Below are 25,840 nucleotides of genomic sequence, written 5' to 3' on the forward strand. Positions count from 1 at the left end.
TTACTTCTGCTTTTGAATTAATAAAGGCTTATTGAATTCATATGTCATTAGAACAGAGGAAGCAGCATCAGAAGTGTGCAGGTTAGGTGGTCCCTGGAGCCTGTTCCATCATACTTCAGGTATTCTACAATAATATTATTTTTCTGTTTGATCTCCTTATCCCTTGAACCTCTTGCTATTCAGAAATTATTAGTCTCAGTTTTGAATGAACTCTTCCATCATCCTGGGTTAATAATTCCAAATATTCATCACTTATTGTGTAAAGAAAACCTTCGTCCGAAATGACCAGCCCGTTATTCTGAGACTTACAACTCCTCACGCGAGATACTAAAGGCAGGGGAAAAAGAATCCTCCTTGCACCTAATCAGCTGAACCCTGTAAGAATTCTCAATGGGACTTCCTCTCATTCCTCTAAGCGCTACAAAATCCTGACATGGCCTCACACATAAAAGTTGCTGGTGAACGCAGCAGGCCAGGCAGCATCTCTAGGAAGAGGTACAGTCGACGTTTCGGGCCGAGACCCTTCGTCAGGACTAACTGAAGGAAGAGCTAGTAAGAGATTTGAAAGTGGGAGGGGGAGGGGGAGATCCAAAATGATAGGAGAAGACAGGAGGGGGAGGGATGGATCCAAGAGCTGGATGGGTGATTGGCAAAAGGGATACGAGAGGATCATGGGACAGGAGGCCTCGGGAGAAAGAAAGGGGGAGGGGAACCCAGAGGATGGGCAAGGAGTATAGTGAGAGGGACAGAGGGAGAAAAAGGAGAGAGAGGAAAAGAATACATATGACATATCCTCCATAGTTTCTCCACACATGCCAAACATCTACAGAATTTTCACTGTAATCAGTCCGGTGAATCTTTGCTAGACTCCCTCTACATCCTTCTTTAGGTAGAGACCAAAACTGTACAAATGTTCCAGGTGCAGTCTCACTAAGATATTGTACAACATCTTTAAATCCACACCCAAGATCATCTTTTAATAAAGGTTAACATATCATTCGTTGTCATTATGGCTTTCTGCTGTTTTCAGTGACTTAAGTGTAAGAACTCCTAAGTGATCAACACTATGCAGTCTCACCCTTCAAAACACTCTGCGTTTGTATTTTGTGCACCTAATCGAACAATGTTACATTTTTTCCACATTATATTCCATCTGCCACATTCCTGTGCAATGACTTGGCTTATCCATATCCTCCTAAAGTCTCTTTACATTCACCTCACTTCCTATGTTCCCACCTAGTCTCACATCATTGGCAACCTTGGAAATATACCTGGTCCCTGTTGATGTAGCCTGTGAACGATTAGCACCCCCACAATATTCTCATAAATTGCAGCTTGTCAACCTGAAAAAGAACAGTTTATTCTTACTCTTTGCTTTCTGTAAACAACCTGTTCTCAATTTTTTCAGCATATTGATCCCAATACTCTATGCTCTAACAATGTAAGTCAGTCTCTTCTACATCATGTAATTGAAAGCTTTCCAAAAGTTTTATACACCATGTCCACGGCTCCATCTTATTTATTCCACTAGCCACATCCTCAAGGAACTTCAGTACCAAATTCAAACAAGATTTTCCTTTCATAATTCCCTGATTACTCAACTTTATTCTTTTTTTATAGTGTCCTATTATGATGACTTAGGTAGTTCCTTGTTTTCTCCTACTTTCTTAAATAGTAGTGTCACATTTGTTACTACCATTCAAGGCAACAGGATCAATTCCAAAATCTATAGAGGTTTGGAAGAAGATAACATGGAAATTCATACTCTCTATAGCCAGCTCTTTCAAAGCTCTGAGATGTAGATCTTCAGGTCCCTGGAATTTATCAGCTTTCAGCCTCACCAAATTATCTTCTGCTTTTTTTTTTAACTAACACTTATTTTCTTCACTTTCTCAATCTCACTAAATCTATAATTCATGGGTATTTGTCATAAGTTCCATGAAGACCAACTTAAAACAGTTCTTTAATTCACCTGGCATTATCTTATTCCCCATTATAAATTCTCACATTACTGTCTATAAAAAGGCCCACATTTGCCCTCACGCCTTTCTATTTTCTATACCTATGGAAAATCTACCAGTCCACATTTGTTCCTTGCTGATTTCATCATTATGTTTACTGGTTAAGTATTTTGTTAGCCAATTCATTGAAACAAATAGATGAATGTAAAACAAATGTATTTCCCACAGTAATTTCCAGATTTGTTCGATTTCATGTTTAAAAGCAACTCATGCCGTATAATAATATCACGTAGCACAACCTTAAAGCTCAAGGATGTGATTTTAATAATTTATCAACCAACTGCCCATAATTTGGCTATAAACACTCTATTATCTCGATAGGTTGTATCTCAGTTTACGCAGAATTGTTGAAGCTTACTTACTGAATTACCGAGACAGTGGGTAAATTTCCATTTCTTCCTCCATCTATATCTACCAGACAATTTGACAATGGCTATCCATTGCTTATTGAAAATTAGGAATGGAGGTGGTTATCAGGTGTAAGCGGTAGCTGAGTTGTTTTTGTTTGCTGTTGGTGTGCTGGCGTTCTGTTTTGGATTGGTAGAAATGGACTTGACTCTTAGGAACTCCTACAATGATATCACAGGGCTGGGAAGTTGGTCTCCAACAAGCACAATCGATTTCATTTACGTGAGTTGTGGCACCAAGCACTAGAGTGGTTTCCCCTAAACATCCACTGACTTCGGTTCATCTGGGTTTCTTAATGCCACATTTGGCCAGACGTTGCTATGATATCAAGGACAAACATCCTCAACTCATCACTGATTGGGCCAAGGATGTGATGAGGTGCTGAGGTCTACTTCTTCAGGAAAACCCTAAAATAGGTTTAGTTAATAGAACATTGGCGAGCAAGTGCTGTCTGACAACAATTACCAGCAGTTTTCTGAAGAAAAGATTCAGAGCAGATCAGTTAGACAGCACTTATCTAAGTGGTTCTCTTCGTGGTTTCTTTTTCCACATTGCTAAGTAGATTCCAGCACAGTGAAGGAAAAGTATCAGTGTGCTCAGTTTGCTCAGCCCTTGCTGTACTCATTGATCATCCCTGATTTCTAATATCATATGGAGTTAATTAAATAGGCTGAACACTGGTATCTGTAAGAGTGGGGATCGCAGAAGGAAGCCAAGATGGATCAATCATTTACCATTTCTGATCACTTATCTCAGTCTTGATTTTGGCAACACACAGGAACTCACTGTTGTTGAGATCTGGGTTGTTCAAAGAGCCCCATTAGCTCTATCATTGTCCAATTCAATCCAAAACCAGAGGTGGGAGGGCAGCAGAGATTTTACCTTGTTTGCTGATTAGGTGATCACTTAGATCTTTAGACTGCATGCCAGTTCTGTTATTTCGACATCTTGGCTTTAGGTGTACTGTAGCCCTCATGCAGCCTCCTGCAAGCTCTTCTCCATTCCTTGCTAAATCAAAGTTTGTCCCTCTGATTTACGTTAATAGCGGAGTGAGGCCAGACTGCAGTGAAATACCTTTTTGCTGTTGGTTCCAGCTGAAGCACCTGATTGCTAATTTTAAGTTTAATCATAGATCACTATCATCTGAGTGAATACAGAATTAGGTTCAGTGTTAAATAGCCTCTTCATTCTGGCATATTAAATATGAAATTAATCAAGAGATTATGAAAATTATATAAAGCATGTTTTCCTTCTATTCAAATAAGGACAATTACTTTCAACAAACAATTTTTTTCACCTAAAATGAATTGACAGTCCCCTTCAATAAACAATTATGCTTTTTAAATAGCTTATTTTAAGACATTAGCCACATAATCAACAAACATTCTGTTGCAAGACGCTGCTAGTCATGAATAATTTTGATGCATAAATTAGATATAGAAATTAATAATTAGATATATTTACAAAGCAACATGCAATTGCAAACAAAATTCAACAGCAGCAAAACAATGATGTTATAGTGAAAATAGAGATTCAAAGGCAATGCAGTTCCCTTTCATTACAGAATTACGAGACCTACAGAAAAGAATATTTTACCATAAATGACCATTTATGACAACCTTCCTTACTTGCACTGATTGAATAGAAATAATTGCAAATGTGACTGTTAGCTTGTTACTCACTTATCTCTCCAATAATGGTAACCATGGTGACCTACAATGTCTTCTACAGCTGCCAGAATATGGTCAAAAGCCTTTGAAAAGAAAAAATAAACAATAGCATCAAATTTCCAAGCCTGGGTCTGATGCCAGGAATAAATGGCCACAAATCAAGATGGATTTTTTACCCCCCACAACTGACCAAAGAAGATGGAGCAAAGTTAAGAGCAGTGCCCAACTGCTATACTCGGAGCAAGCTTAACACACTAAATATGAATCAATAAATATATGTTAAGCATGTTCCATTAAAGACAGACTCTGATCAACAGGGAAACAAACCATACGGATAGAAAATATGTTTGTGGGTCTAAATGAGTACTGGTTATCATTTGTGATTAATCAGGATGACACCATTTATTCTCCGTAACTTCCGCCACCTCCAACGGGATCCCACCACGAAGCACATCTTTCCCTCCTCCCCCCTCTGCTTTCCGCAGGGATCGCTCCCTACGCGACTCCCTTGTCCATTCGTCCCCCCCATCCCTCCCCACTGATCTCCCTCCTGGCACTTATCCATGTAAGCGGAACAAGTGTTACACATGCCCTTACACTTCCTCCCTTACCACCATTCAGGGCCCCAGACAGTCCTTCCAGGTGAGGCGACACTTCACCTGTGAGTCGGCTGGGGTGATATACTGCGTCTGGTGCTCCCGATGTGGCCTTTTATATATTGGCGAGACCTGACGCAGACTGGGAAACCGCTTTGCTGAACACCTACGCTCTGTCCGCCAGAGAAAGCAGGATCTCCCAGTGGCCACACATTTTAATTCCACATCCCATTCCCATTCTGATATGTCTGTCCACGGCCTCCTCTACTGTAAAGATGAAGCCACACTCAGGTTGGAGGAACAACACCTTATATTCCGTCTGGGTAGCCTCCAACCTGATGGCATGAACATTGACTTCTCTAACTTCCGCTAATGCCCCACCTCCCCCTCGTACCCCATCCGTTATTTATTTATATACACACATTCTTTCTCTCTCTCTCCTTTTTCTCCCTCTGTCCCTCTGACTATACCCCTTGCCCATCCTCTGGGTTTTTCCCCCGTTCCCCCTTTTCCTTCTCCCTGGGCCTCCTGTCCCATGACCCTCTCATATCTCTTTTGCCAATCACCTGTCCAGCTCTTGGCTCCATCCCTCCCCCTCCTGTCTTCTTCTATCATTTTGGATCTCCCCCTCCCCCTCCCACTTTCAAATCTCTTACTAGCTCTTCCTTCAGTTAGTCCTGACAAAAGGTCTCTGCCTGAAACGTCGACTGTACCTCTTCCTAGAGATGCTGCCTGGCCTGCTGCGTTCACCAGCAACTTTGGTGTGTGTTGCTATTTATTTGAGATCTTTCACTGCAAAGGTGTCCTGGACTGAACTGCTATTACAGCAATCAGTATAATAACAACGATAATATACAAATCTCTGCCATTCACTGTTCTTCTACAAGTTAAGCCAGATGTGGATTACCCCTGAAAGAAGTGTAACTCAATGTCAATTAAAAATGCTATCCTGTCACAGTCTCCAAATTCCTTTCCATAGAGTCATAGCAAAGAAACAGGCCCTTCTACTCATTTAGTCCATGTCAATCAAGATGTCCCATGCAAGCTAGTTCCATTTACAAGCATCTGATTCATAACCTTCTAAAACTTTCCAATCCGTGTACCCATAATCTAAACCTTTCCAATCCACAGACCCATAATCTTCTAAACCTTTCCAATCTATGGACCCACAACCTTCTAAACCTTTCCAATCCATACACCCATAACCTTCTGAACCTAACCAATTTGTGTACCCATAACCTTCTAAACCGTTCCAATGCATGGACCCACAACCTTCTAAACTTTTCCAATCCGTGTACCCATAGCCTTCTAAACTTTTCTAATCCATGGACCCATGACATCTAAACTTTTCCAATCCTTGTACCTGTACAAAAGTCTTTTAAAAGTTGTCATTGTATCTGTCTCATCACTCTACCGGTGGCTGATTCTGCATAGATACCACCCTTTGTGTTAAAAGGAAAGTTACCCCTCAAGTTCCACTGAAATCTTTCTACTCTGACCTTCAACCTATGCCTCCATGCCCTCTAGTTCTTGATAGTCCAACTCTGGGGGGATGGGGTGGGAACTAAGTATGAATAAAGTCCTAGTTTTTCCAGATTCTCACTCTAACTCAGGCCTTCAAGTCCTGGTAGCATCTTTTGCAAAATCCTTTCCAGTTGAATGTCTCTACTACAGCAGAACAACCAAAACTGAACCCAATACTCCAAGAGAAGCCTCACCACCAGCCTGTACAACCACAATATGACCTTCTTGTCAACCTGTGACTGTACTTTCAGTGAACTATGTACATGAACCCCAAGGTCTCTCTGTTCTATCACACTCCCCAGGGCTTTACCATTCACTGTGAAAGACCTACCTGGATTTGACTTTCCAAAATGCAGTATCTCACACTTACCCAAATTAAGCTCCATTTACGATTCCTTTGCCTACTTACTCAGCTGATCAACAGCCTCTGTGATTTTGATAACTTTCTTCATTGACCACAATATCACCTATTTTAGTGCCATCTGTCAACTTATTAACTACACCTTTATGTTCTTATACAAATTATTGAAATTGATGACAAACAACAACGGGCTCAACACCAACCCCTGATGCACACCACTAATCGCGGCCCTCTAGTTTGAGATCCAACCTTCTACCATCACTGTCTGCTTTCTACCATAAACCCAATTGCATATACAATTAGCCAACTTTCCTTCCATTCCCGGTGACCTAATCTTGTTGAGCAGCCTACCATGTGGTACCTTGTCAAAGGCCCTACTTAAATCCATATAAAACATGTCGACTATCCTAACCTCATCAAGTTCCCCAGTCACATCATCAAAAACTCAGTCAAGTTTGTAAGACATGGCCTTCCATGCACAAAACCATACTGGTGACCCTGCATTAACCTATCTTCCCAGATGTATGCATATCTCATCTCTCAAGAGTCCTTTCACTAACTTACCTACCACAGACGTTAGACTTATTGCTCTACAGTTCCTAAACTTTTCTTTGCCTCACTTCTTAAATAAAGGCACAACATTGCTACCTATTGGCACCTCACCCATGGTTAACAATAATGCAAGCATCTCGGAAAGGGGTCCCACAATTTCTCTGCAGTCTCCTACAGTTTTCTTGGATAAACCTGGTCAGGCCCCAGAGATTTGTCTACTGTCATAACTTTTAAAACACCCAGAACCTCCCCATTTACTTTTTTCGATTTCTGAAGTCTTCATGTCTTTTTCCATGGTTAAAAACAAAGGAAAAATATTCATTATTTAAAAATACTCCCTGTCTCATGCAACTCCACACAAAAGTACAGCAGAGGATGTCAGCAAGTGGAAAAAAAAATTGACACATCTCTGGAGGTGATGATGGCTGAAACCATGTCCAGAGGTAATTAGGAGCCTCAGAAACAAGAAACTGCATGCAAGATTGGTGCAAAGAGCTCAATGCTGAGTCCAAATAGCTCCAGGAAGAATGGTCATTGGGGTAGCCAAGGAGAATCAAATCTCTCACTCCAATAGACATCTATTATCACTCACACTGACACTTGTTTGTTTAATTTATTATAATTTTTTCCTTTCAGTATCTGGATGGCAGAGAGATCCCATTCTCCAAGGAATAAGAACAACTTCAGAATCAGAATTATTATCACCGGCATGTGACGTGAAATTTGTTAACTTAGCAGCAGCAGTTCAATGCAAAACATAATCTAGCAGAGAGAAAAATAATAATAAATAAAATAAAAATAATAATAAACAAGTAAATCAATTACGTATATTGAATAGATTTTAAAAACGTGCAAAAACAGAAATAGTGCATTTTTTTTAAAGTGAGGTAGTGTCCAAAGATTAAATGTCCATTTAGGAATTGGATGGCAGAGGGGAAGAAGCTGTTCCTGAATTGCTGAGTGTGTGCCTTCAGGCTTCTGTATCTCCTACCTGATGGTAACAGTGAGAAAAGGGCATGCCCTGGGTGCTGGAGGTCCTTAATAATGGACGCTGCCTTTCTGAGACAGCTCTCCCTACAGGCGCCCTGGGTACTTTGTAGGCTAATACCCAAGATGGAGCTGACTAGATTTACAACGTCCTGCAGGTTTTTTCGGTCCTGTGCAGTAGCCCCTCCATTCCAGACAGTGATACAGCCTGTCAGAATGCTCTCCACTGTACATATAAGTTTTTTGAGTGTATTTGTTGACATGCCTAATCTCCTCAAACTCCTAACAAAGTATAGCCGCTGTCTTGCCTTCTTTACAACTGTATCGATATGTTGGGACCAGGTTAAATCCTCAGAGATCTTGACACCCAGGAACTTGAAGCTGCTCACTCTCTCCACTTCTGATCCCTCTATGCGGATTGGTATGTGTTCCTTCGTTTTACCCTTCCCGAAGTCCACAATCAGCTCTTTTGTTCTACTGATGTTGAGTGCTAGGTTGTTGCTATGACACCACTCCACTAGTTGGCATATCTCACTCCTATACACCCTCTCGTCACCACCTGAGGTTCTACCAACAATGGTTGTATCATCAGCAAATTTATAGATGGCATTTCAGCTATGCCTAGCCACACAGTCACGGGTATACAGAGAGTAGAGCAGTGGGCTAAGCACATGCCCCTGAGGTGCGCCAGTGTTGATCGTCAGCGAGGAGGAGATGTTATCACCAATCCGCACAGATTGTGGTCTTCCGGTTAGGAGGTTGAGGATCCAATTGCACAGGGAGATACAGAGGCCCAGGTTCTGCAACTTCTCAATCAGGATTGTGGAAATGATGGTATTAAATGCTGAGCTACAGTCGATGAACAGCATCCTGACATAGGTGTTTGTATTGTCCGGGTGGTCTAAAGCCGTGTGAAGAGCCATTGAGATTGTGTCTGCCGTTGCCCTATTGTGGTGATAGGCAAATTGCAGTGGGTCCAGGTCTTTGCTGAGGCAGGAGTTCAGTCTAGTCAATACCAACCTCTCAAAGCATTTCATCACTGTAGATGTGAGTGCTACTGGGTGGTAGTCATTAAGGCAGCCCACATTATTCTTGTTAGGCACTGGTATAATTGTTGCCTTTTTGAAGCAAGTAGGAACTTTCGCCCATAGCAGTGAGATGTTGAAAATGGCCTTGAATACTCTCGCTAGTTGGTTGGCACAGGTTTCTGGAAACCTGTGCCAACTTCTGGAAATTCGTAAGCACTCTGTTCACTCCAAACACTCTCCCTCTCTCTCTCTCTCTCCCCCTCCCTCCCTCCCCCACCCCCCCCCATGCACAGATCGTTCTGCTGCTCACAGGTCTGAAACATTTATCCCATCTTTCTGTGGCTGTAATGAGCTACTGGCCCTGCTCAGCATTTCAAAAGCTACATTTTAGACATAGAATTATTTTATTTTAATCCCATCACCTCATAACTCCTCATCTTAAATAACTCTCCTATCTTTTCAAAGATTCTCAGTTTTTATTCACAACTTAACCCTTTGCTGCTGGTGATAAATTTTATGGTTCAGTAAATTGACCACAATCTCCACAAGTAACATCTTACAGATCTGAAAATTTGATATATTAAAACCGCAGTTATTCAGTTCAACAAAACACAGTAAACTCATACAAATGGGTGCCCTTTGGTATTTATTTTAATGGTTATTGTATGTGTAAGATATTTACAAAGCTAAGTCAGGAAAATGTCGTGTAACCCACTCATCAAACTTAACTCATTAGCTGGCTCAGCTAACAGCCACGGGACTCTGCGGTGAGGAGGTCACCTTTCATAAACAATATTGAACAATATTCATCTAGGGTCGGTATGATTTGGGGTTCAGCCAAACAGGAATGTTGTGATGTTCAGATTAAAGATTAAAGAAACCTCAATTTGATTGAACGCTGCGTAAATACTGCTCATACGCAATTGTCAGTCAGCAAGAAATAACAGATCGTACACTGCATAAAATTATAAAGAAAGTTTATTTACAAATTTCAGCTTTATGGAACAGTTAGTAGGAAAAAGAAATAAAATGGCCCATTTCAGTTAGCCCAGTCCAAGTGTGCACATAAAGTGGAGCTCATCTTGAAGTTGTTCTTCTTACTCACGCACTGGACCCGTGGTCTGCATGAAAGCACACACCACATTCAGAGCTCCACTCGAAATCCATCTCAAACTAACAGACTCTCTTTCGGCAGAATTGGTCCTTCCTCCTTGGAACTATTTATCTGAAGAAAACACTTTCTGCACCAGCATGCTCCTTCCATGGTATTCAGTCATCTTTCCTCCTGTCCACTCTGCAGCTCTCCCCAGAAAGACCATAAACCCCACCAATGTCCATCACAAATCTCTCTCCGCCCAGCTCTCTCTACAACCTTCTCCAAATTCCACCGTCCCAAGTTGAACATCATAGCCCCTTATCTTTAGTTGAAACCAAATCATTCTACCAGCAGGGTGCACTGCTTTTGCAGAAGCAGCTAAAATGAAATATCTATAGTAGAAATCTTAACCAGAGCATTACAGTGGGATGGTTTCATTGTGCAACTGATTGATCGATTTTGTTCCCTGTGAAACATGCAAAACAAACTAGGCTAGTTAAGCAAATGCCTATTTAAAGAACACCTTATGTACCCACATATATGCTTTGGTTGGTAGGTTGTGAGCCAGTGCCTGACAGACTTACAATAGTGGAGGATCAAGAACAATAGCTAACAAGAGTGTAAAAAAAAAGATCAATTTTAAACCAATAAATAACAAATTAAATTATTAGGTCTGAGTACCTACACGTTCATGTAACTCTTCATTCAACGTTGGCTTGTGATGATCACTACGCTTTACCTTCAGCCATTTAATAAGAGGTTTGATCGTCAACCCCTGAAAATAGAGATATGTTAGAAGTGGTCGGTTTATAATCACAGAAAGTACTCAAAGCAATTAAGCAAAGGTTTACTTGGTCCTGGAAACCTCAGTTGACTCAGTAGCCCATTAGTTGCCTACTGTTGACTTCTGATTTCCGGTGCATTCATGTTGTTTAACGCCCAAATCAAATTGACCCTCTACATTTTAATGGTCAGTTATTGAATGTCAATGATGAAGGTACAAAAGCATATTATTTATACATTTGTTAATTACTCTATGTTAATGACAAGTTTAATGTAAGTTAGCTGCAAAGTTAGGAAACTCATCAAGACAAATTTGCATATTATGTATATCTGATTAACTCAGTAAGAACAACAGCCACTGATCTGAGAAGGAGTATACAATCAGTGGCCACGTTATTAGGTAACCAACAATATCCAGAGAGAGGCAGTTCTGTGGGTGAAAGTGCTTTGTTAATGAGAGAGGTGAGAGGGGAATGGCCATGTGGATTTTGTGGAACTTGCTTCATATTCAACCATGTAACTTCACTGTAAAGATCTGAAGAAAGGATCATCCTTCACTGTTACTAAACTGAGATGTACACTCAGTGGTACAAGCAACAGTAACTCAAATAACCACACGTTACAACAGTGGTGTGCAGAAGAGCATCTCTGAATGCATAAACATTGAACCTTGAAGTGGATGAGCTACAGCAGCAGAAGACCTCGAACATACTCTCAGTGGCCACTCTACTGGGTACAGGATGTACTTACTAAAGTAGCCACTGAGTGTACCTCTCACTTTAGTAGCATTGAAGGATGATCCTTTCTTCAGACCTTTATAGTGAAGTAACATGGTTGGATATGAAGCAAGTTCCACAAAATCAACATAAAGTACAAAGTTGAACTACTACGGTCCAAACATTTAAATCCTTTCCCAGAAATGCTTTATTGTACAGCTAATCCTTCTGTCATAGCGATATCTGGTTATAATTATGTGGCTGAACACTCCACAATAACATCACACGCATTCCATTACATCAGATCTCTTGGTAAAATATTTGTTCAAAACTGCAGAATTTGGATGGCTGAAGGGTTTCAACCTGAAATGTTAACTCTGTTTCTCTTCACACAGACACAAGCATTGTGAGTTTTCCATCCCTCTGCTATTGAGTTTTAAGTGTAACCGACAGGAAGCCAGTTCTGACTGCTTTTTCATAGTCATAGTCGTAGTCATACTTTATTGATCCCGGGGGAAATTGGTTTTCGTTACAATTGCACCATAAATAATTAAATAGTAATAAAACCATAAATAGTTAAATAGTAATATGTAAATTATGCTAGGAAATAAGTCCAGGACCAGCCTATTGGCTCAGGGTGTCTGACCCTCCAAGGGAAGAGTTGTAAAGTTTGATGGCCACAGGCAGTAATGACTTCCTATGACGCTCTGTGTTGCATCTCGGAGGAATGAGTCTCTGGCTGAATGTACTCCTGTGCCCAACCAGTACATTATGTAGTGGATGGGAGACATTGTCTAAGATGGCATGCAACTTGGACAGCATCCTCTTTTCAGACACCACCGTCAGAGAGTCCAGTTCCATCCCCACAACATCACTGGCCTTACGAATGAGTTTGTTGATTCTGTTGGTATCTGCCACCCTCAGCCTGCTGCCCCAGCACACAACAGCAAACATGATAGCACTGGCCACCACAGACTCGTAGAACATCCTCAGCATCGTCCGGCAGATGTTAAAGGACCTCAGTCTTCCCAGGAAATAGAGACGGCTCTGGCCCTTCTTGTAGACAGCCTCAGTGTTCTTTGACCAGTCCAGTTTATTGTCAATTCGTATCCCCAGGTATTTGTAATCCTCCACCATGTCCACACTGACCCCCTGGATGGAAACAGGGGTCACCGGTACCTTAGCTCTCCTCAGGTCTACCACCAGCTCCTTAGTCTTTTTCACATTAAGCTGCAGATAATTCTGCTCACACCATGTGACAAAGTTTCCTACCGTAGCCCTGTACTCAGCCTCATCTCCCTTGCTGATGCATCCAACTATGGCAGAGTCATCTGAAAACTTCTGAAGATGACAAGACTCTGTGCAGTAGTTGAAGTCTGAGGTGTAAATGGTGAAGAGAAAGGGAGACAATTCAGTCCCCTGTGGAGCCCCAGTGCTGCTGATCACTCTGTCGGACACACAGTGTTGCAAGCACACGTACTGTGGTCTGCCAGTCAGGTAATCAAGAATCCATGACACTAGGAAAGCATCCACCTGCATCGTTGTCAGCTTTTTACAAGCATTACAACTTTGGAGACCTTAAACTTGAGTGATTGTAATAAATAAACATCATTAAAAGTTCTTAAACTGTTTGGCGAGACCTGATGCAGACTGGGAGATCGTTTTGCTGAACACCTACGCTCTGTCCGCCAGAGAAAGCAGGATCTCCCAGTGTCCACACATTTTAATTCCATGTCCCATTCCCATTCTGATATGCCTATCCACAGCCTTCTCTACTGTAAAGATGAAACCACAGTCAGGTTGGAGGAACAACACCTTATATTCCATCTGGGTAGCCTCCAACCTGATGGCAAGTACATTGACTTCTCAAACTTCCGCTAATGCCCCACTTCCCCCTCTTTATCCGTTATTTATTTATTTTTATACACACATTCTTTTTCTCTCTCTCCTTTTCCTCCCTCTGTCCCTCTCACTATACCCCTTGCCCATCCTCTGGGCTTCCCCCCTCCCCCTTTCTTTCTCCCTGGGCCTCCTGTCCCATGATCCTCTCATATCCCCTTTGCCAATCACCTGTCCAGGTCTTGGCTCCATCCCTCCCCCTCCTGTCTTCTCCTATCATTTTGGATCTCCCCCTCCCTCTCCCACTTTCAAATCTCTTACTAACTCTTCCTTCAGTTGGTCCTGACGAAGGGTCTCGGCCCGTAACGTTGACTGTACCTCTTCCTAGAGATGCTGCCTGGCCTGCTGCATTGACCAGCAACTTTTATATGTGTTGCTTGAAATTCCAGCATCTGCAGATTTCCTCGTGTTTGACTTAGGAAGAACAGCTTGGGTTAGGGAACAGTAAGATGCCATGTGGCCAAAGTGAGTCAACATGTTTGCTTTAAAGGGCAATGTCATTAAGTACATGATGAAGAAAGAAGATGAAGGGGAGTGAATATACGAGGCGGGGCAGATGCTTATTTATAGTCTAAACAATGGAAATAGTCTCCTGAGCTTAATTTGTTCCTGTACTCCAAGTTTTGCAGTGTCCAGCGAAAGCTTCCTGGATGTCATCTTTCAAAGCTCAGACTGCAGGGAAGATGGAAGTAGGTTTTAACCCTAATGATGTGAAATAACTTCCTAGCCTGATTAGATACCCAATATGGAATTCCAGTCTGAAACCACAGGTATTCTGACCTGTGAAGCCAAAACTATTTCATAAAAAATCTGTATTTTTCTTATTGCATTCTGTCTGAATTGTTCAATCTCTTTTCTGAATGAGGTGGGTATTAAACAAAGTAATAGCTGTTCTTGTTTAAAAAAAAAGCTGGATAATGAGAGCTACTATTTTAATTTCAGTTGAATCATTCTAGTGACTCATCCATGCTTCTGCAGTGTGACAGCTCCTGGAATACAGGCGTTTGATTGTTCAACACTGCTACCTGCTAGAACAAAGCGGATACAAGTGGTGTTTTAGATGTTTTTATTGCATATTACAAGCTTCATATTCAAAGTAAATGTTGAACATGGGTAGCAGGACAATAAACGCACACACACACCTATTTATTTGTCTCTCCATCATCTAATCTATACATTTCATTCTAGAATTGAACAGACCTGGTTTTTGTTATTTCAAAGACAAAGACTAATGACAGTTGGAGCACTTAACTTGAAGTGCGTGCCAGTAATTATTATAATTAATGACGCAAATGGCAAAAACCAAGAACACATTAGATACATACAATACTTTCTGCATCATTGCACTGATCTGGTGTTCTGCATGTCTTTGATGTTTGACATGACTCTGGTAAATAAACAGGATGACTTCTCCAAGGCAATGCAATCAAAACCCCAGTTGCAGTAAAATGTCTCCTTCTCAATCAGCTAAAGAAACTACAGTACACTGAGCATAAACAAGAGAGAATCTGCAGATGCTGGAAATCCAAGCAACACACACACACACACACACACACACACACACACACACACGCACAAATGCTGGAGAATCTCAGCAGGCCTGGCAGCATCCATGGATAAAAAGTACAGTCGATGGATAAAAAGTACAGTCAATGTACAAAATGTTGACATTGATGTTGCCAGGCCTTCTGAGTTCCTCCAGCATTTTGTGAGTATATTGAACACACCCATTCAGCACCCAATCAACTGCTCCATCGATCTCATGTTGGTAATGCTGCAGCACCCTTCAATTCATTTAGTCTCCACGCTATTTGACTTGTCCACATCTCCAGGCAATTTCTGTCCCATCTTTTCTCTCTCCTCCTACTTCTATTGTCCCAATCACACTCAGTTCCACAAAAGTGCTTTCCCACCTCCTCTCTGTGTTCAGAGACTTACTCAGCTCTGTTGAGATACATTTCATTCCTGCAATGTAAAGATTTTCAGAATATCACAAGTTTAGCCTTTTACTCAGCTTGACAGGCAGCTTCGATCCTCTCCTCTTGTGACATGGCTCTAATCAACAGTGTTTGTTTCTACATTCACATAATTATAAATCTGCTTTCCCTCCATAGGTTTGTTTCAAAAGTTTCTAATTAAGTTTCTAATTGAGTTTCTGGTCTTACATCCTTGCAATATGTCAGCATTTCCCCACTATCAATTCTGACATGACCGATAATGAATTTTGCCCTTAACATTCTGTCCCATTTTCTATACAACTACATACATCTCTGCTAGCATTTTCTTTTAGGAATGTTGTAGTTCAGCTGCTGTCTTAATTATTTTCTGCAACTTTAGATCAGATTGGATGTTTATATAAATGTTAGTACATATCTAAAATCTGCCTTTGGCTGATAATTTTAAACAACTTACAAATATCATCAACAAACTGAATGCTAAAAATCTGGAATACACATGAAAGCTCTGAAGAACATCAGCAGGCCCAGCAGGGTCTCTGCAAGAGAAAACAGCTGATATTTCACATTGTAGAACACAAAACAAAAAGAATACAGCACAGGAGCAAGCTCTACGGCTCACGATGTCTGTACTCACGAAACCAATTAAACTAATTCCATCTGCCTGTGCGTGGTCTATGCCTTTATTCTCCGCCTGTTCATGTGCCTATCTAAATTCCTACAAAAACTATTATTATATCTGTTTCCACCACCTCCCAGGAGCACGCTTTAGGCTCCCAAGGTGCAAAAAAAGGTACCTTATAAATCTCCTTTAAATTTTTACTCCCCTCACTTTAAAGGTGCTCCCTCTGCTAAAAACACTTTGACTATCTAGTATATCTGTACAGTAGAGCTCACATAATTTTACATCCATCTATCAGATTTCCTCTCAGCCACTTGTATTTCAGAGAAAGCAAACTGTATTTGTCCAAACCTTCCTTACAGCTAATATTCTCTAATCAAAGCAACATCCTGGTAAACCTTTCTGCAACTTCAAGGTTTCCACATCCTTCCTGTAATGCTGTAACCAGAATTGCACTTCCATTATCTTCTATTTTTATTTCAGATTCCCAGCTTTTCTTTTTAATCCACTGACTAATATAGGATAACACATAGTATGCCTTCTTTACTATCAATATCCTTGTGTTGCCACATTCAGGGAGCTTTGGACATGCATCCCAAGGCCCCTCTGTGCACCAGTGATTCTATTTATGGTATATCTTTCTCTTACATTTGACATAAAGTGCAATACTTCCCAAATTGAACACCATCTACTATTCGTCTGCCCAGATTTCCAACTGGTCTATAACCCACTGCAAGCTTTGACAAACTCCTTCACTATCTAAAACATTGTCTATTTTTGTGCTATATGCAAACTTACTAATCAGCCCACCGACATATTCATCCATTCATTTACAAACGTATATATATTACAAACATTTTATACTGGCCATCTCTTCTCTCCACTCCGAGGGTTTCAACCCAAAATGTCAACCTTTATTCCTTCCCACAGATGGTGCTTGAATTCCTCCAGCAAATTGTTTGTTATTCCAGATTCCAACATCTGCAATCTCTTATGTCTGGAAGCAATAGAGGTCCCAGCACCAACCCTTGCAGAACACGCTGGTCTCAGATCTCCAGTCAGAATAACACCACTTCACCCTCTGTCTTCTATAGCCAAGCCAGTTTTGAATCCATTCTACCAAGCCACCATGGATTCCACATGCCCTAATCTGCTGAATCAGCCTATCAAGACAGATCTTGTGGAACACCTTACAGAAGTCCATGTAGACAACATCTACTACTCATCAGTCATCGTTGTCACTTCCTTGAAAAATTCAATCAAGTTCATAAGACACGATTTCCCCTGTACAAAGCCACTGTGAAAATCCTTAATAATTCGATGCTTTCCAAATATGATCAAATCTTATCCCTAGGAATCTTACCCAATAATATCCCTGGACTGAGACAAGACTACAATTTAATTGTTTGTGTCCTCTGCTTTAATTTTAAAATGGCAGCTATTCTTTAGTCCTTTGGGACTTCATATGTGGTGAAAGAGAATAGAGATCTCCTTGAGGGTTCTTGTAATCTCCTCCCTTAGCTCCCTCAGTAACCTGAGATAGATCCCATCAGGCCTTGAGGACTTATTCACCTTAAAGTCTTTCAAGAGACCCAACTTCTTGATATCATGGCCTAAAGTATTAACATATGCCTTCCTCTTCTCACTGTCCTCCATGTTCCCCTCCCCCATGGTGAATACCAATGCAAAATACTCTTTAGTATTTCGCCCTCTCCCTCTGGCTCCGGACACAAATTCTTGCAATGGTCCTTACCTTTCCTCACCTTCCATTTTGTTTTTAATGTATTGCTTATATAAGGTGTCCTGTGATCATCATTAATCCTATTCACCAAGGACACTCCATGGTCCTTTTTAAGCCTCTTTAGTCCCCTTTTAAAATTTCATTGCTTCCTTTCTATTCCTCAAGGACCTTCTGATGCCAACTTTGTTAACCTTACATATGCTTCTTTCTTCATAAAGAACCTATCTGCACCCAACTTCACATAATCTTCAACATTGCTCTGTATGTTTTACAGTATAGGGGATTAAAGGAGTGGGGGAAAGATGCATGTCAATAAAATAGCAAGATGGCATATCAAAGGCACTGGGCTTCATTCCTGGAATGACAGAAATGAAAGAACAAGTTGTTGGATCGAACAAAATTGTGACTGTGTTTGTGTCTCTGTGATATTATAAAGGGGATTCAGATCACAAATGTACAGAGGGACCGTCACATTCAAGATTGCTCAGAGCAGAGCTTTAAATCTCCAGCCAGAAGCAGTGAGTGAAAGGGAGCCATTTGAAAAAGACAAGACTTGGAAGGAGCGAATTTTATTTGAGCCAATAACAAGAAAGGAGGTGTAAGCGGAGCAGCCATTGTAGGAGGGAGGCTTTGGCAAGAACACACGTGGGCAAGCACAGTCAGAGGTACTAAGTGAGTTTCGAGTAAGCTATTTTTCTTTTTCTTCATCTATCAGTATATACATACTTAGTTCACCGAGAATGGGTCCAGAGTTAGTGGTATGTTCTTAGTGTGAGATGTGGGAACTCTGGAGACCTTAAGTTCCCCTGATAACTACATCTGTATGAAGCGCATTGAGCTGCGCCTCCTTAGAGACTGTGTTTAGGAACAGAAACTGCAGCTTGATGAGTTTTGCTCACATGGGAGAATGAGGTGGTGATAGATAGGAGCTAAGAGAGGAGGTCACCCTTAAGTTGAAGGAGGCAGGTACCTAGGTGACTGTCAGGAGAGGGAAAGGGAATAGGCAGCCAATGCAGAGTACCCCCCTGGACATTCCACTCAATAATAAGTAAACCACTTTGGATACTGAGAAGGTGCTTGGGAAGCTGAAAGGGCCGAAGATAGATAAGTCACCTAAACGAGATGGACTACACACCAAGGTTCTGAAAGAGGTAGCTGAAGAGATAGTGGAGGCATAAGTAATAATCTTTCAAGAATCAATAGCTTCTGGATGGTTCTGGAGGACTGCAAAATTACAAATGTCACTGGAAGGAAGCAGCAGAAAGGAAATTATAGGTCAGCTAGACTGACTACAGTGGTTGAGAAGATGTTGGAGCCCATTACTAAGGATGGGGTAATAGGGTACTTGGAGGCACATGACAAAATAAACCATAGTCGGCATGCTTTCCTCAAGAGGAAATCTTGCCTGACAAATCTGTTGGAATTCTTTGAGCAAATACCAAGCAGGATAGACAAGGGAGAATTAGTGGATGTTGTGCACTTGGAATTTCAGAAGGCCTTTGACAAGGGCCTGCCCATGAGGCTGCTTAACAAGGTAAAAGACCATGTTATTACAGGAAAGATATTAGCATGGATAGAAGGCTGGTTGACTGGCAGGAGGCAAAGAGTGGAAATAAAGGGGGCCCTTTCTGGTTGACCCACAGTGTTCTGCAGGCGTTGGTATTGTAACCACTTTTTTCCACATTAAATATCAATGGTTCATGAAAATAATCCTAGAAATGAAAGGGTTAACATATGCAGAGCATTTGTAGCTCTGGGCCTGTACTTGCTGAAGTTTAGAAGAATGAGGGAGGGGGATCTCATCGAAACCTATCAAATATTAAATAGGCTAAATAGTATGGGGTGGGGGGGGGAGGGAGGGAGGAAGGATGTTTCCTATTGTTCAGCCTCAGAATACAGAGATGTCATTTAGAACCTGGATGAGGAGGAATTCCTTTATCCAGAAAGTAGTGAATCTGTGGAGGCCAATTTGTTGAGGATATTTAAAACAGAGGTTGACAGGTTCTTGATTAGCCAGAGTATCAAAGGTTACGGGGAGAAAGGAGAAGAATGGGGTTGAGAGGCATAATAAATCAATCATGATGGAATGGTGGAGCAGACCTGATGGACTGAATGGCCTAATTCTGCTCTTATGGCTTATGAACTTTTCCCAATGAAAAGCTGCAAATCATTATATGTACTGATAACTGCCAAGTGTAACACTGCATTTGAATAATAATTTCACAGTTACAGAATGCTTTGATAGCATATATTCTTTTCATAAATTAATCTGAACCACAGGATTCAAGTTACTAAGTGCATTGAAGAAAAAAATCCCGGTCCTTACAGTAGAATTTTGATGAATGCTAGAATTCGAAATGTTGTCTCTAATAAGGGCTGTCCTTGACAATCTGTAGGAGTCACAATATCTGGCTGTTTACCCATATTGACTTGGTTTCCATTTTAATCTTCTCTTTCCTCTTGTTCAGGTGCAACTTGTATTGTAAACTCTTGCCGTAACCCGACTGTCTGACTCATTAGATGGTGTGAATCATTTGATGAATCATTTCCTTTGATCTTGAAAAGTAAGGTATGCTCTACTCTCTCTTACTGCTACCACATTATACTTCTTCCTCCCTTCCCCTCACCTTCTTACTCTGACTTCTGCTCTTCACTTCCAGGTCTGATGAAGGGCCTCAGCCCATAACGTTGACTGTCTACTCTTCATTCGATGCTGTCTAGCCTGCTGAGTTCCTCCAGCATTTTGTGTGCTGCTTTGGATTTCCAGCATCTGAAGATTTTCTCGTGTTTGAGAAACCTACTCTTTCTACCGCCATCAAAATTTCTGACCAAATCAGAAATGCTGTGGACACTCAGCCGTTCAGGCAGCATTTATAGAGTTAACTTTTCAGGTCAAAGACCCTTCATCAGAGTGGAAATGTGAGGGAAAAAAAAAAGTGTTTTAAGTGTGTTGTAGGGTGTGGAACAAGGATCTATATATAACAGGGTGGAACGGGATCTATATATAACAGGGTGGAGTCCAAGGTTAAGCACTTTACAGTGCCAGCGATTGGGGTTTAATTCACACTGTTGTCTGTACAGAGTTTCTACATTCTCCGTATCCACATGGATTTCATCCAGGTGCTGCAGTTTCTCCTACGTTCCAAAGATGCAGAGTTACATAGTAAGCTGTGGGCATGCTACATTGGCACTGGAAGTACAGCATCAAGCGTGGGCTGCCTGAACCACATCCTCAAACTGTGCCAGTCATCAATGAAAATGGTGCATTTCACAAACGTGTCGGTGTACATGTGACAAATAAAGCTGATCTTTATCTTAAAATATTAATCTTCATCCAGGTGTCCAAGATATTGTCTAACCATACTTCCATCGTTTTCTTTTATTTAATTTCAAATTCCCAGCTTTTATTTTAATTGACCAAATATGTCCACATATTTTACAACTCTTCCAGATAACCACTTCCACCCTTTCTGGTGGTCGGTTTTCACTCGAACAGTCTAGCTGAATGTTGGGTTTCCTTCTCTAACTTTGTTCTTGTCACACTCTCCTGCTGTTTCCTTAGCTTGTCTTCAATAATGAGACCTCCCGAGGTGGAGAAGGTTGTGAGCTTCACATTCTTAGAGGTAAATATCACAAACAATTAGTCTTGGTTCAGCCACATGGATACTACGGCCTGGAAAGTACACAGATTCCTCTACTTCCTCAAAAGTTTAAAGACATTCAGCATGTCTCTTATAACTCTTACCAAAAATAATAGATGTACCATAGAAGGCATCCTATGCAGCAACATCAGAGTTTGGTATGGCAACTGCTCTCCCCAAGACCACATGAAATTTCAGAGAGCTGTGAACACAGACCAGTCCATCACACAAACTGAACTCCCCTCCATCGACTCCATCTACACTTTGCACTGATCTGGAAAGGAGACAACAATCAAGAACCCCTCCTACTCTATTCATTCTCTATTCTCCTCACCACCATTGGACAGAAGATACAAGAACCTGAGAGCACAAATCACTAGACTCAAGGACAGCTTCTATCACATTGTTACCACACTCTTAAACATACTTCTCATGAGATGAGAGATGAACACTAGTACTCTTAATCTTCCAGTCTACCCTGTAATGTCTCTTGTGCTCTATTTGTCTCCCTGCTCTGCAGTCTCTCTGTAACCACAACAATATATTTCTGCATTGTTGGTGGTCTTCCATTTATACTGTTACGTAACCGGCAACAATGAATATTAATCAAGACTGGTTTTATAAAAACAACTGAACATTTATTAAACACGTATAAACGATAAGGGAAAAAAACAAAGGAAAACTTTAACCGGAGGTTAAACAGATACGCAGCCGTTCATCAACTCCACTCAGCTCTGGTTCTTAAAGAGTTAAACGCGGAAACAGTTCTTAAAGCGATAACTTCGGAAGTCCAACAGTTTTACACATTCCATCGGGAGAGACTTCTCTGGAGGACGGTTTCTTCACCGACGCACCTTTACTGCTGGTTCCGTCCACAGGATTCCCGATGCCGAAAATAAACAGTTTAAATCAACAGACCTTAAATTCCTTTTAAAGAGAGAGCCTTTTTGCATGAACTCATTGCGCTTTTACAACAGTTATCTCATGCAGCTTCTCTTCAACGAAGACTCAATAAGGTCGATCCTTTATTAAACTGCCAACCGATGCAGACTTCTCTCGATCCTTCACTTCGATGAATTCTTCACTCTCCCTTCAAAACTGTCGGAATTGAGTGAATTGGCACTTCCAGCCACAAATTTCCAGTTCAATAATACAAATCTTGTAAGAGAACGCACCTTCCGTTTTAAATGAAACTGCGTCACAAAAACAAACACGCAACAGAAACAGAGGCACAACACGTTCTACCTGGAAATCTACAAACTCAAAAACCCACTGCGTCACCTGAGTGGACCCTTATATAGTCACGGGGCACATGTCATCACGTGACCTCACATCAGCGGGAAAATCACATCAGGTGACCTCCAAAAGACCATTACAGCATTCTCACAAAAAAAACCAGATCTCCTTGAGCATGTAACAGTGCTACCTCAATGTACTTATGTATGGAAAGATCTATCTGGATGTTGTGCAAACAAAGCTTTACACTGCATCTCAAGACATGTGACAATGAAAACCAATTATCAATCTACTTTGTCATACCCTTGCACTTTGTTGATGTGAATTGCACTTTTGCAAATAGAAAAATTGTATTCTGCATTCTGTTTAGATATATAGATCAAAAAAAAATATATATAGGCTTTACTATTTCACTCAGCCATACTTGATAGCAATGATTCAGTATTATGTTCTACATCATTCAGAGGAACCCATTTGCTCATCCTGTGTGCTGCTAGTGACAGGAACCTGGCTCAAACACATTGCCTCCATTGGAACTCTCACAGCTCAGAATTGCCCAAAGCTCAGTGTTGGAAGAATGCCTCCGTTTTGGACAGATCGGGACAAGTAGTGTGGGGTTTAGGCCATCAACTCCAGCCCCCACAGGCATTCTCTCCAGACTGACCGAGGAACACCATTTATTGAACACAAGACATTCTGCAGATGCTGGATATGCAGAGCAACACAAACACAGACTTCTAGAGGAACTCTGCAGGTCTGGCAGCATCTATGGAGAGGAATAAACAATGTTTCAGGTCAAAACACTTCATCAGGACTCATTTGCTCCATTTGTCGACAGACCACCCGGATCCTATAGCCTCTCTCGTAACTGGCTCATGGAGTTGATGGACGGTGCTATTTATTCCTCTCGCTGTTTGGCTGCACAGCACATTCATCTCTGACATTTCTCCAGAGTAACAAGCTCAGGGGTGGGCAGCTGCCATTGTATCCACCGGGAAATGAGACAGAGACTGGAAGGTCCAAGCGATCTACCAGTACATGGAACAGGTCCTGCCGTCGCCCAGCACTGGCTGCAGTCACAGTGCTGGTCAGGGTGCAGTGCTAAACGTCCACTTCAGTGCTGAACAGTTGTACCACCTTCCTCAGACACCCAAAACTAGTCCTCCTGGACAGCTTCTCCTCACTGAGCTGCGGGCATATCAGCGCCGCAGAAGCACCAGCGGAGAGAAGCAGAACCAGAAATAAGTTTAATATCACCAACACGTCATGAAATTTGTTGTTTTATAGTACTGCGCGATACGTAACTTATTACAATCATTTTGCTCTCTTTGCATTAGTTTTTAACATATAGTTCTTATTGTAACTTACAGTATATGTATTGCATTGTACTGTACTGCTGCTGCAAAACAACAAATTTCATGACACATGGCAGTGATAGTAAACCAAACTCTGAATAAGTATACAAGAATACTTAAATAGAGCAAAGAGAGATCAAATTGGTCAGGTGATGTTCATAATTTCATGGACTGTTCAGAAATCTGATAGCAAAAGGGGATGTTTCATAAAGCATTGAGTGTGGGTCTTCAAACTCCTGTACCTCCTCCTTGAAGGAAGTGATGCGAGGGTGTGGTGAGTGTCCTTCATGACGGATACCACCTACTGAGGTATCTCCTTTTGAAGGTCTCCTTGATGATGGGGAGGCTAGTGCCCGTGATGGAGCTGGCTGAGCTTACAATTTCCTGCAGCTTTTTTCCCCGATCCTGTGCGAAGATAACTCTACACCAGTGATGTAAGCAGTCAGACTACTGTAGTTGGTACGGTTGCATCTCCATCTGGGATACACCTGTAGAAACTTACCAGTCTTTGGTATCAGGTCAGGATCAGAATCAGATTTAGTATCAGCGGCCTGTGTTGTGAAATTTGTTAACTTAGCAGCAGCAGTTCAATGCAATATATAATATAGAAGAAAAAATAAGTAAATTAATTACAGTATGTGCATCTTGAATAAATTAAAAATTGTGCAAAAACAGAAATCATATACATTTAAAAAGTGAGATAGTGTTCATGGGTTCAATGTCCATTTAGGAATCAGATGACAGAGGGGAAGAAGCTGTTCCTGAATTACTGAGTGTGTGCCTTCAGGCTTCTGTACCAGTAACTAATAAATTCAATAGCAGCCTTCTTTACCAGAAAGTTGAGAGTTTCTAGGTACCACCTCAGAATGTAGCTGAGGCAATAGGTATATATAAAGGAAAATAAAGATGAACCTATCTAATCTGGAGCAATATGGTGTTAAATTGGTGAGAGGAGATGAAGGGATGAGAGAAAGTTTCTGTGAACTGTAGACCTGATGAATCCAGTGTCTGTATCATAAAAATGATGCCACTATATACATGGTAATCAGACAAATACAATTTCAATTTGAAGATAGAAGTGGACAATTCTAACTGGAAGTGCAAAGGCAGAATAATGACTGTATAGGATACATGAACCACGTGCTGAATAATTAATGGGATTTTGGTCATTACAGTTCAACAATCAGTGAACATTTTAAGAAATGTATCTGCTTTACTTTTCATGGAATTTAGTTCAGAAGTTAAAGTACCAATATATTGTGCCAGGTAAATAAAAATGCACGAGAAGAAAGTGAGGAATTTTTTCTAGGACACAAATGGGTGTATATTTGAATAAAATATTGCATGCCAGTGCAAATATCAAACTGAAGGACTGCATCAAGTATTATTGAACAATATAAAGCAAGTAAACAGCCACACTTACCTGAACAATCACTGTGAAAAATATAACAGTGATCGTTGTTGCAACAAAATAGTCCTTTGCCTTGATAACCTGACCATTGAGAAGTATGACCAATGCAAAAGCCACAGCACCTCTTAAGCCACCGTACGTCATAACAACCTGGTCAATTCTGTCCAACGGGACAAGCCGGAAATGATTTACTACCCAGGTCTGTAGGATTACACCTAGGAATGTAAAAATTGGGCAC

At 41.1% G+C, this 25,840-nt stretch overlaps 1 protein-coding gene across 1 annotated transcript in view; it reads right to left on the bottom strand.

The window, feature by feature from the left end:
* Positions 1-25,840, bottom strand: part of slc9a5 (solute carrier family 9 member A5) — a 252,309-nt gene that overhangs the window by 78,242 nt on the left and 148,227 nt on the right. Inside the window, exons 7-9 of the mRNA XM_063066729.1 lie at positions 25,615-25,817; positions 10,929-11,018; positions 4,112-4,182 (exon numbers count right to left, since the gene is read on the bottom strand). Coding sequence (XP_062922799.1) covers positions 4,112-4,182; positions 10,929-11,018; positions 25,615-25,817 — 364 coding nt within the window. The remainder of the gene's footprint in view (positions 1-4,111; positions 4,183-10,928; positions 11,019-25,614; positions 25,818-25,840) is intronic.

This window comes from Mobula hypostoma, chromosome 14 (genome assembly GCF_963921235.1).
Source record: "Mobula hypostoma chromosome 14, sMobHyp1.1, whole genome shotgun sequence".
Classification (NCBI taxonomy): Eukaryota; Metazoa; Chordata; class Chondrichthyes; order Myliobatiformes; family Myliobatidae; genus Mobula; species Mobula hypostoma.